Source organism: Lygodium microphyllum, chromosome 8 (genome assembly GCF_053477565.2).
Source record: "Lygodium microphyllum isolate KBCC chromosome 8, Lygodium_microphyllum_v1.1.10, whole genome shotgun sequence".
Taxonomy (NCBI): Eukaryota; Viridiplantae; Streptophyta; class Polypodiopsida; order Schizaeales; family Lygodiaceae; genus Lygodium; species Lygodium microphyllum.
Genome location: NC_141142.1, coordinates 24,912,883 through 24,926,283, shown reverse-complemented (window position 1 = coordinate 24,926,283; position 13,401 = coordinate 24,912,883). Strand labels below are relative to the sequence as shown.

Below are 13,401 nucleotides of genomic sequence, written 5' to 3'. Positions count from 1 at the left end.
CCTAAATTAGAAGTTACTACTTCCAATGTTGAAGTAGAACCCACACAGTCACAAACATTGACTGTGACTAAATCTATTAGTTTAGCTAAGGCACAAGCCTCTCATTCTTTTGACTTCAACAATTCATGAGACATGTTCTTCTGGACACGAATCCCTAGCACATTTGAAGCCTAAGCAATCTCCCATGGAGAAGGTGGGTAAGCGATGCAACAAGAAGATCAATTGAAGAGTAAGCATCAGGATACAATGTTATCAATCACTCATATGTATCAAACTAAAGAGCATGAGAAGCTCTTAGAAATGCCTTTGATGTGGGAAAAGCAAGCATAAATCTTGTTGGTGTTATCTAATAGTTATGGGAGAAGTTGTGAAGAAAATGACCAAGGTTGAGTAGAGAAACATCACTTGATTCCCATGTTCCACAATAGGCATTACGAGACAAAAAGGGAGGAAGCTGTAGCATTGGCCAAAAAAGCTAAAGGACATAGTGCATTTGAACAAAAATGGTATTCTAGTCGAGGTCCAAACTTCAATGCATGACTCGATATATATAGTATCTACATCCTTGAGAGTATTTGCAACTATCCACAATATTAATCTTTCTAAAATTTCCCAAAAAGATCCCTTGTGTAACAAACTCCTTTTGAAGGAAGAGCTACAAGTTGCATGTTTATTGTGACAAGGCATCTTGATACTTGATATCATTAGATATATATTGTGTCACTCAGAACCTGCAAATTCTTGATACCTATGCTTCTCTTCAATACAATCTTGATTTCTATGAATGGTTTATTTCAAGTCTAAGTGACATTGAACCTCATCTTTCCTTTACTTCTACTACCATGTAACATACCCACCTTTATTACGTGACGAGTAACATTTTAGTAGTCACCCAGAGTTTATCTTCTAGCTGTTGCCATCTAGACTCTAACCAGAATGATCAGATTTTATCTATAACCCTAGATTTACCTCGCAGGGGAAGCGCCTTGTTGTTACCCACAAAGGACCGACCTGAAGGTTCCTAATTGACCTAACAGTCACCTATCAACAACTAGCTCACATCCGGAGGTGTCCTTTGAGAGGCTTCTTGTCCGAAAGGAGTGACTACCATTACCCTTGGTTCATGGAGTACAATGCTTTTTTCTAGTAGCAAACTAAGGATTTATGAAATCCCTCGCAGTGTTCTGGCATAGCCACCGTACCTTTCCCCTAAGATAGTTTATAGTTCGGGTTCTAAGACCAAACCCTAGGTAAGTCAACGAATCGGCCCTTTCTAGAGTTTGTTCCTAGCGTTTTTTTTGGGGAAACCTCTTGGCTAAACCGAGACCACCCTGCCATAGGACTGGATTTGTCGAGAATCCATCCACCCGCTTCCCTTTATGGAAGTTCTTAGTTATCTAATTACATACCACATTACATAAAACATATAAAACAGCTTCATTAATTAAAAAGAATCATTTTATGCACAATTTTTCATTTGCGTAATTTACTCATGGACATACAATCAGAATTTAAAAAAATCATTGATTATGTTCCATAATGTGTGTTCTCCCGCCCATACAGGAGAAAAATTACAATTTCATGTGCTGCCTCATCCGGCACATTTGCACGTCACCAAGATCAAATCCACCTATAGCTAGCATTTTTAGATGTCCCAAGTAGAACTTGGGCCATACAGGGGACCAAGTAGTTCCTAGGTGCGTAGCCCCCTTGGCACCTTAACCACCTCCTACTTAATACGATCCTTGCTGGGAGATCTCTCACCATTGGAGTCGGTCCATGCTTCCGCGGTGGTAAAAATATCCTCTCTTGGTATGGGGATTTATCGCCTATCCTTGGGGGAGGTATAGGGCTCCTCAATTTATATCTATTCCAATACTTAATTCAATCAAGATCTAATCTAGAAAATCATAAACAAGATTGATGTCTTCAAGCCATTATGACTTTAAACACTCACGCAACTTTCAAGTGATGATTAATCTCGTAGCAATTGACCTTTGAAATTCACACAGTGAGCTCTTCCCCTAGGGTATCTAGATTTTGGGGTCTCTAACCTCTTAGTTTAAGGTTTATAATGTCTTCTTGTAACTAAGTTTCTTATCCTTAAGTCTGTTTCTTCAACTTAGAGATATCTTCGGTCTTAAAATCTTCTATCAAAGCTTCTAGATTAAACTACATCATTGACTGATTTCTTCGGGGTTTGTTCTTAATAAATCCATCTTGAAAAATTACTCATGATTTTTCTTGAGTTCTAGAATTTCGTAGTTTCCCTAATAGTTTCTAGCCTATAAGATTAAGAGACTGAATTCGAATATAAATTTTTAGAAAAAAAACCTGTGGTATCGAAATTGGTAAAAAGGGTTGTTATCCATGCACGTTACTTCGTTAGTTACTCCTGTGCTCGCAACTCCAATTGTTACTCCACGTTAGTAGGGTCATTCGTGATTTTTGCTTTTGAATTCTTTTTCTTCAGGGCCATGACGGAAATATGATTCGTAGAAAAAGAAGAACATGGTAGTAATACAAGTTGACAAGGGTGTAAGACTCTTGATGATGATGATGGTTATGTGAGATTCAATGATGTAGGCCTCGTGGATGGTTCTTCTTGCCTTGTGGAGAGCAATACTTCTCTCTCTCTAGTAGATGGAATAGGGATGAGAGTAGAGGTATGAATTCTAACCGGATTGATAGAATAGGATAAAGTTCTTCAGTGTCTTCTCTTCTTGGATTTGAGTAGAAGAGGATGAAACACCATATTGGGGAATATGGGAATTTCCCATAAGTTTGGGACACATGGTCAAATCTTTGGATTTGTCATAACTTGAACACTTTAACTCCAAATCAAGCGCTCTATAGCTCAATCAATTCCATTTTTCAAGCGCTTTCCAATGATAGGTCACAACATGAGTTTTGAGAAACTTATGGGCATGTTATCATGGTGCCACCTTTTTAGTATTCAAAAAATGGGAATTGGGAGATTCTCAAACTCACTAATATTGTGTTATGAGAGACCTTCAGCATATCCCCTTCCTTGGGTTGAATGGAATGATGTCTCTTTGTCTTGCAGAATAGAGTCTCCTCCTTCTCGATCGACATCTTGTCCTTGTCAAGATTACTCTTGTCCCCTTTTCTGGTCATCCCCGGGCCCTCAATTTATAGTTTTGTAGGGGGGGTAAAAGAGAGGATGCTTGCTTTTTAGTGTTTTTCGATGATATCATCGATGACAAAGAGAGAACGCTTTCTTTTAGCACTTTTGATGACATCATTGATAACATCAAAGAGGGAGCTACATTTTTGTAGAGCGAAGATAAAAATTTATGAATATATGGGCAAGCACCGCGTGGCGTGTCGTCGGGCGGCCGTCACTCCAAGGATTACGGCTAAGGCGGCGACCAAGGTATAGACCTTGGCATCTTGGCCTTGGCATACTTGGCAATGAGCTATGAATGCTTCATTGGCACCGTTGGCTCCGTGCAAGAAGCTCCCACTAGCTTGTAGGAGAATCTTCCCAGGAGGTCACCCATCCCAACAGTGTCGTCACCTAAGTGCACCTAACTGCCAAGTGACTATCCACTAGGCTAGTTCTTTTTGTTGCTCTATACTACAAACATAGTTTTAATAAGCTAGTCTTGGGAGGGTCTCCCAAGTCTTTCTTCTATGAACTAGTATATAATACCTCATTAATAATAATAACTATCTTCATAATGAGAGTCAGTTTCATAATTAGAGTCGGTTTAAAATGTTCAATATAAATCAATTTTCTTTGGAATGTATACGCACATTAAAATAAACTAAGTAATGGGAACATTACATACCACGTAGAATAAATATTCCTGAAATGACATGTAGTAGAGTGATGTATATATAAACCTTCTACTAGTAAGGATACTCTAGGTATAAGCAATGCAGCTAAGAACCTAAATCCTAAGATTGAAACTATCGATGCCCCTACTAACCCAACCCACTAGTTAGAAAAAGCTATGTAAGACAAATCTCAAAACACTTCCAAGGAGGTTGCTTAGACTCACCTCCAAATCTGTGCCACCAAACCTAGTCTACCTACTCATATGAAATCTTTTTGTCAATCTTTGAGTAGTATGACTGCTAATTTAGCAAATAACAATTCCTCTGAAGTAGAATGGCTACTCCAATTTGACTCCATATTCACTACTTATGCAAGATATTTGCAACAATTGATGTGGGCCTTGCGAAAAATAAGGCAATTCAAGTTGCTTCCGAGTGACACCCCATCTAGGAAGAGAGTGAACATCTCTATCGCAAAAGGCTCTTAGTTCAAGTCTAGCATGCTAGCACCATCCCTCAAAAGCTATTGTAGTCATGTAGACTTATCTCTTCTTATGCTTCTGTGACTAAAATATTGAATGAAATTTCTATTCGAGCCCATTCTTACAAAAGTATTTTTCTCATCAACTTGAGCTTACCCACAATGGCAGTTGCCTTATGACAATGGCTAAGCAATGACATAAAGTTAGTGCACTTCAAGTTGACTCGACCTACTATAGGACTACACGTTAGTTTATCATCTCGACTAAAAATCTGGGCACGCCCTCATGAATGCAATATCACCCATTGATTGATAAGATTCTGATTGAAGAGGAATTACACATAACTAGTCCCTTTGTATGAGCTTCTTTGTTTAGGAATCTAATTATTTGCCTTTGTGGATTAGTTACCAAATTGATTGACTTGGATACTTTTGTTGAATTATAGTACAACCAAAATTTCTAGAAGTGGTGGATTCCTATACCCATCAAACACCAATTCTTGTATATAACTAACTCTGATGAATTTAAACATAGTTACTCTTTTGCTCACAAATTGCACCAACAGATCCAAAACTCCCTCAAACCTTGGAACAATGCTGTATCTTATTGAGAGCAAGCTATAAGTTATAGGCTCTGGACTTTTTAAAAAAAGGTACAATGGCACAAAACAATAAAGTTATCGTCACTTCTTTCTATCTTTTCCCATTCATAATACTCTCAAATTTTCACCAAAGTGAATGTAGGATAAGAACATATGACAAAGCATATAAAGCACAAAACCTACAAGACTTGGATACGACATCATAATAAATATAAGCTTTTTCAGAAGATTCAATTTATGGACACATCAAGGCAACAAGGTAACCTTGGAGCCTCAAATGCTTACCAAAGACATCAAGAAATCATTTAGAAAGAGGTCACATATAGAGCTCATCCACTTTTGTAGAAGAAGTTCAATTGCTTTATTTACAAATGCCATCAACAAGTGTACATCATGGACACATATTATCATGGATGTATTATCTTGTGAGAGTAGGGCTCACAACACTCGTGCACATTATATTATCTCCTACAATCCACAACTATTGTGTGGGTTGCATACACAAAAATGTAATTGCAATATTGTAGGGTAGATCTACTTAGGCCAAGGTAGAAGCATACTTCAAGGATTGCCTGACCTAGATTCCACAAAGTGGATAGGATGCCCTAAAGAGGATACAAACCCTAACTCATAGTTGTGGAAACCTTGAAATGCAAAAGAGATGCAACCTCTAAGGTGGAAAATGGGATAAAAACCCTAAAATACAAAAGAGATGCAAACTCTAAAATGTATCTAGAACACCACCCTAGAGAAGTGAGGTAACCCTAATCTTAGTTTATATAAGGGTGGGAGGTCTCAATTGTATTTATCCTTTTGGTGCATCCATGTTACAAAAGCTCTGTTAGTACAACTATTGTGAGTAACCATTCTCTTCTTCTATTCTATCATCTTACTTCCATTATTGAAAGTGAGGAAGAGAGAGAAAGTGAGAGGTGTGTTGAGTGAGGGACCGTGGAAAGGTAAAGCTCTACACTTTCTTTTTCTCCCGATTTATGGTATGAGGTTTGCGCCTTTGCAATTGTGTGAGGTTGTGGAATTATGAGAGAGTGAGAGATATGGCAAGGAGAAGCTTTTCTCCATCTTCTTTCTCTCCTTCTTCTCTAACTTCCTCTCTCGACATTGGTATACTTGGTGGTGGATGCAAAGGATTAATGGCATCAGATTATGATGCTTGGGTCATAGACTCATCTTGGAGCCTTTAAGCTTTTGGACTACAATGAAGGAAGGTAAATTGGTGAGTTTACTATACCTCAAAGCTAGTGTTCTCTTCTTGATTTCTTGTGTTGGAGAAAAGAATGCATGGTTAATTTGACGAAGTGGCAAAAAGACAAGATGACAGATTGTCATCACTAAAACGAGTTGCAACTTTTGAAAGAATAGAATTTTGCCCAATACCCTGATTGTTCTACGTTTAGCCCAACACTACCATAGTTTTTGTAGCATTCTTGTAAATGTCTTCCATCCACTTCCATTGGCTTAGACTAACTTAAACATCGGTAAATAAGACGAAAGTACAAAAAAATGCAAATTATTTTTAAATATATCATGTACAAAACAATTGAATGTAACATGGCATTGCTAAGCCCATTGGATGACTTGTGATGGTCATTACAACTAGTAGTCATAAGAGTCACAATATGCTTGATTTAAACATACGCCCATAGTGGCCACAGTACAATAGAAAAGTTGTATGCCATAAAAACTTGATTCATTCCTCAATGACCATAAGTTATGTTACATTATTGCAAATGTCTTCCATCCTTTTCCATTGGCTTAGATTAGATCAAATATCATCAAAGAAAAAAGTGCAAGTATATGCAAAACTAATTAAGAATATATCATGTACAAGATAGTTGAATAATGTGACAAGGCATTGTTAAGCCCACTCGCACCATTATAAACTCATAATGGTCATTACAACTATTTAAGTAGTCATAGAAGTCACAATGTGCTTGACTTGAACATAAGCTTATAGTGACCATAGTAGAATATGATAGTTGTAGGTTGTAAAAACTTGATTCATTCCTCAATGAGCATAAGTTATGTTGCATGCTTGTACGGCCTCAAAGTTAGTGCACATTTGTCTAGTTAATGACAAGCACATTGAAAGAAGCATGTTATAAATTTGAGGTCATGACAACATCAAACAATCCACTAAGCCATTTTCTTGCTCATTTATTTGATTCAATGGAATGGACCAAATATCCAATACATGTTGATGAATGAACACAAGTTGTTGCTAGATTTAATTGAATGCACATAGTATGTTAAGCTGAAAAGAAAGCAACAAGGGATAAGGTTGAAAAAACATTGACAAATATAGATAAACAAAATCTTGCCACACATTGAAGTAAACTTGTTGGCATAATTCACCTATCTTTACTTAGAGAGATACACTTGTACACAACATTGATGAGCCCTACAAGCACTTAGAGTATGGGGTACAGCATCACTTGTAGGACCTATGATAATGAAAGCTGTAACCCACTTATCCTATTCGAATACTACTTTTTGCCCTTGCATTAATTATATAAAGTTGCTTCATCCACCTCCCATAGGATTGATTGGTGGCACTATCAATGTTTAGTATCACGTACCAACAGTGATGACAAGGTTTGTATGTTCAATGTAGCAAAAAAATAGTTTAAACCCTTGGACAATACAATCCATAGTTGAATCTAAATTCCATAAATATACAAAAGTCAATCAAAGTCATGTGACCAAGTTTCTTGAGTAACTATAGAATTAATGAACACTTTAAACCTTTGGACAATACAATCCATAGTTGAATCTAAATCTCATATATGCAAAAGTCAATCCCAATCATTTGACCAAGTTTTTGAGTAGTTGTAGAACTAAAGAAAGAAAGGCAAGTTCTTGAACTTGGCTTATTCGGAATAAACTATAAGCCCATGGCAGTATGCTATCTATGATATGGCTTAAAAGGTGTGGAATATGAAGGTATGTACATGTTGGATAGTATAAAGTGATAGAAAAACAAGGGTGCTTCTTTGGCACTTGCTAACATCTTTAAAGTTAGCATATGATCCATGAGAGATTTGCATTTGGTGTATAGAGGTTCCTGTATTCGTATTTGTTTTGGTTGAAATTTTACTCTGGTTGCCTTATCCTTGAAGAATTATGGAATATGGAGGTCTAGTATGTGAAGCCTCTAGTAATTCACAAAGGGGCATAGATTGAAAAACCAAAGAATCAAGCCCTAGGATCGATCATGGAACTTTTGGGTTGCTGATCTCGGAGGGCGGTATGAAGCACTCTTGGGAAAGGCCATGGACATTGAAGGCCACCTCTTCAATGGACCAAATCTCTTCCATCCTAGTCTTTGTGTGACACAAGGGCTCCTCCCCAAACCTATAGCATTGTTCACGAAAAACACTTTTGGTGACAAATACCAAAACCTCTAACCCGAAGTTTATATGGGGTCTTTGAATCAAAATACATTTTTTATAATTAAAGTTTTCATAAAGATCAATGTTTAAAACCTTCTTTGGGTTTTGATAGTGTTTCACTCAAAAGTTTGCAGAGGGTTTTGAATCAAATTACAGATATCTGCCCTTTTTGTCACTTAAATTTTCACAAATTTCAAGGTTTTAAGCCTTCTTTAAGTTTCAATATTTTTTTGCCCCAAATTTTTGCAAATCCTGCTTTAAGTTTCAATATTTCCCCCCCCCCCCCCCCCCAAAATTTTGCAATCCTTTTCACATTTAACCTTGGTTTTTAGAGAATACTGACCTAAAGAGGGTCACAACAGAGTGGCCAGCATGGGAGATGGGCATGTCTTCCACAGCCCTATAGTCTTGAAGGGAGGATTCAATGGTGGTCTCCCAATACACAGCCTCTGCTCCATTGGACTGTATCCTTGTGAGGTGGGAGTCCTCTAGAAACACTAGCAGGCCTGTCCTCTGGCTGAAGTAGCCCAGCAGCACATGCCTGATAATCTCTGCTGGCCCCTCACTCCTTGCAGCTAGGGTTGCTGCATCAGCTGTCAGCTTCAGCACAAAGCAGTCCTCCTCCCCTATCTTTTTCTCCCCTACACAGTGGGCCTTTATGAAAAGGTTTGCTGTTGTGATTGGATCCAGACCCTGTGCCACAAGAAAAAAGGCAGGAATAACCCAAATTACAGTTTGTTAAATTCTCAACTTCTGCATCAATTGCCATGGTTCCAATGCATCAGCTTCCTCATCTGTGATATCTCAAATAACCTACTGAGGTTTTTACTTTGATACAGTGCGCTTATGATACTTTCTTGGTGCTTCATGCCTAAGATGCAATCTGTAAAGATTCCTCATCTGTAATGTCTCACATGACATGCTGAGGTTTCTTACTCGACTAGAAAGACTTCCGATACTTTCTCGGTGCTTCATGCCACAGAAACAATCTGTAAAATCTCCTCATCTGTAATGTCTCAAATGACATAATGAGGCTTCTTACTCACTAAAAGGACTTATGATACTTTCTCAGTGCTTCATGCAGAAACATGATGTGTGAGCTCCTCATCTATAATGTCTCACAGGTAAGCTTTTGACATTTTCCCAGGTGGAAAAAGAGGCTGTTTCCCCTCAGTTTCCCTATAGCGTTCAACATCATGAGCTTCTGCCTGGAGGCACTGCATTTCTAGCTAGGTGTGGTTGGGTGGATGGGACTGCTGGCCCCGATTCCCCTGCCCCCAAACACACCTAGGTAGGTACGTGGCCCCTCCCTTGTAAAAGCTCAGATATTGTCGTAATTCATAACGTGGGAATTATAGTGGGAAGTTGTCTGAAACTTCTTGTGGATCTCAAATGACAGACTCAGGTTTCTTGCTTGATCAAAAAGACTTTATGATACTTTCTAGGCGCTTCATACCTAGATGCAATCTTAGATTGGGGAAACTGTGACTGACACAGACACCAGGTCCCCTCATTATCCTAGATTGTGAATGATGGATGATGGCAACACATAATGAATGAAGGTGGTTGGACAAGCAGAAGGCTTTGGGCATCAGCATGAGCTAGAACCTTTTCAGAAAGGGCAGCCACAAGAGCCGTAGTGTAAGAACCTTGCTCATGACAACAAGATTGTGGGGGGGGACTGACACAGTGGAGCACTGAAAGGGTGGAATTAGCTACATAATTTTCTTACAAAGACTGAGAAGCATTGCTAAGTTCCTGAACATGAGCCTGTGGGTATAATCAAAATCCTGTATGCCTGAGACTATGTTTCTAGTCTTAGTCTTACTAATTGTGAATCTGAATAAAATCAGTGCAAAATAAATATTTAACTGAAGCCATACAGACCTGTAATGCTCGCCGCAGTGGCCGAATTGGCCCGTTCGCAGCATGAGCCCCCAGCCATGGGGTATACCTCCATACCACCTTCCCATTACTGCCAGCCTGAATTGAGCTCTCGTCTACCTCAATCTGGACATGCCAACTGTCTGGCCTCATTTGCCAAAGCACAAACCACCCATTTTCAGCCAGCTTGAGGGGGTTTTTGTGAACTCGGTTGGTGGTCTCGAATTCTGACGTAAACATTCTAACTCTTCCCATGGTGTAGGAATTCCTGATAGAGTTGTGAAGCTTGAGGCCACCTGTGGCTGCAATGTACTGTTGGACAATGTATTGTGCTGATGAAGCCTCCTGTACCCCAAAGATTGGCAGTTAAGCCTGAGTACCTATCGTGCTCATGATGTAAATGATGCATAGCCTGAACACCTATCATGCTCATTATGTGATGCATTGTCACCAGTGTGAAATTTTGTATGGCATGTTTTAATGTGTCTTTGTTGTGACCCATCATGCTCATTATGTAATCCACTGGCCTGAGTACCTATCATGCTCACTGTGCAATGTATTGTCACCATTGTGAAATCTTTTATGGCATATACAAATGTGTGTTCGTTGTGTTGGAAGAAGGAATCCATTGGCATACTTCAATCAGAACTACATTAATTTTCAGTGAAACACGGAAATGACAAGCTTACAATGGGAAGCCCTTTGATGGAGAGATGAGGCAGAGACTGTGTGTTAGAAACAGGAATGGGAGCAAGGGGGCAACCCAACACACCCAACAGAAGGCGGGGATCGGCGGACGACCGTCGGTGCGGGGCAGCCGTGGCAGCCGGGATCATCATCATGTTCGAGCGCTTCTCTCGCACCCAATGCCGCATGCTGCCCCATGCGCTCTCCTTCCGGCTGCTGACATTCTCCTCTTCATAGTAGTAACAGTTGAGCTCAGGGGTTGGGCCTTCCATTAATGGAGCCAAGGCCTCCCTGACAGGCCCTGCATTGTCACAGCTGTTGCTGATTTTAGGCCTACCTGTCCTCTTCTTTGGCTTCATTCTGTCTCTGAGGCCTCCTGAGTCCTCCCCCCCCTCTCTCTCTCTCTCTCTCTCTCTCCCAATTACAGCAATATGTCTGTTACCATTTGAATAGATATGGCATCTTTTTGGCTCCTACTACAGTTAGACTAGAAGATGCACCATTTGTCCCTCAAATTTTCAAAAATTTCAAACAATCTGACTGACATGTCCTGGGGCCTGTCGGGTAGAGATTGTTCTTTGTTCCCAAATTGAGTAGATCGATGAGGAGATCAGCCTATTGTTTCGGAGGAGGAGAAGACCCACAAAAAATTAGAGAGCGCATGAGAACTCTTAAAGCTGACAGAAAAGGGAATAACCTCTCCCACATTGATCATCATTGCCTTCTAGGTCCCCATGGCTGCTTCTACCCACCTTTCTCCTATCATGTCTCTTCAAAGGCAATCTTCTTACAACTAGCCTCCTCGAAGCTCCCTGGGAGCACTAATAATCACGCCCCTTAGACATGTCTCTTCAACGGCAATCTTCTTAGAACTAGCCTCGTCAAAGCTCCCTATTAGCATGAGAATCACCCCCCCTTAGACATATCTCATGAAGTCTTGAAACAAACATCATCGTATGGCTAACCTACCCAAAGCTCCTTATTAGATTTGATTATCATACCCCTTAGACATAGCTCATGAAGTCTTGAAATAAACATCATCTTATAGCTAACCTACCCAAAGCTCCTTATTAGATTTGATTATCATCCCCCTTTTAGACATAGCTCATGAAGTCTTCCAAGACACATGTTTTGCAATGTCTTAAATTTTGTTGGTAGTTTGCTATTATCTTTCTACTATATTACTACTATATTATTTTAGCTATAGGTTTGGGAAGCCCCAAACCTCCAGAGGGTTTCCCGAACCTACCCCTTTTTCCAAACCTCCCTCCCCTTCCCCTCCCCTCTTTCTCACGATGCAATATCTCATTTTCTCTTCCCCCTCCCTTGTTTCATTAAAGCCTTCCCTTATTTTAATTTCTCTCTCTCTCTCTCTCTTAGATTAATCTTTTAAATGTAAACTTTTTGTTTAATAAAAGATATATATATATATATATATACATATATATACATATATATATATATACAAAGAGCAAAAAAGAAAGAAGAGAAGAGGGAGGGAGGGAGGGAGAGAGAGGGGGAACAGAGAGAAAGAGAATTATAGAGAGAGGAAATATAAAATTTAAGAGAGAGAGAGAGAGAGGAAAAGAAAAAAGAAAAAGAGAGGAGAGAGAGGGGAGAGAGACAGAGAGAAGAAAATGAGAGAGAGAGAGAGAGAATAAGAATTTACGAAAAAAAAAAGAAAGAGAATAAGAAGAAGAGAGAATTTGAACACAATGAGAGAATTATAGAGAGAGGAAAGATAAAATTTAAAAGAAAGAGAAAAATAAAAAATTTAAAGAGAAAAAGAAAGAAAAAAGAGACTTTCTTTTTAATTAAAATAGAGAGAGAGAGAGAGAGAGAGAGAGAGAAATACAAAGAGCAAAACAGAAAGAAGAGGAGAGGGAGGGAGAGAGAAGGGGAACAGAGAGAAAGAGAATTAGAGAGAGGAAATATAAAATTTAAGAGAGAGGGAGAGAGAGGAAAAGAAAAAAGGAAAAGAGATGAGAGAGGGGGGAGAGAGACACAGAGAAGAAAATGAGAGAGAAAATAAGAAGAAGAGAGAGAAATTGAACACATAGAGAATTATAGAGAGAGGAAATATTAAATTTAAAAGAAAGAGAAAAGAAAAAAAATTAAAGAGAGAAAAAAATGAAAAAAGAGGAGAGAGAAGGAAGAGAGAGAGAGAGAGAGAGAATAAGAAGAATAAGAAGAAAAAAGAGGAAGAGAGATGGGGAAAAAGAGAAAAGAGAAAAGTCTTTTTAAAATTTAAATATTTTTTGAGAAAGAGAGGAAGGGAGAAAGAAGAAGAAGAGAGGGGGGAAGAGAGAGAGAGAAGATATAATTTAAAAGAGAGAGAAGGAGAGAAGAAAAAGATAAAATTTAAAAGAGAGAGAGGGAGAGAAAAAAAATGAAAAATTAAGAGAAAGAGGAGAGGAAGAAAAGGGGGTGGAGAGAGAGAGAGAGAGAGAGAGAGAGAGAGAAAAGAAAAAATTAAAAAAAGAGAGAGAGAGAGAGAAGAAGAAGAAGAAAAAAAAAGGAAAAAAGAGGAGAG

At 38.9% G+C, this 13,401-nt stretch overlaps 1 protein-coding gene across 1 annotated transcript; it reads right to left on the bottom strand.

Annotated features, from left to right (window-relative positions):
- Positions 1-7,523: 7,523 nt before the first annotated feature.
- LOC148032068 (uncharacterized) lies at positions 7,524-11,845 on the bottom strand. The gene is made up of 4 exons (XM_087682698.1): positions 10,871-11,845; positions 10,185-10,526; positions 8,641-8,990; positions 7,524-8,259 (listed from the first exon to the last, which is right to left on the bottom strand). The coding sequence occupies exons 1-4, from the start codon at positions 11,225-11,227 to the stop codon at positions 8,118-8,120; spliced, it is 1,191 nt and encodes a 396-aa protein (XP_087538824.1). The 5' UTR covers positions 11,228-11,845; the 3' UTR covers positions 7,524-8,117.
- Positions 11,846-13,401: the final 1,556 nt, after the last annotated feature.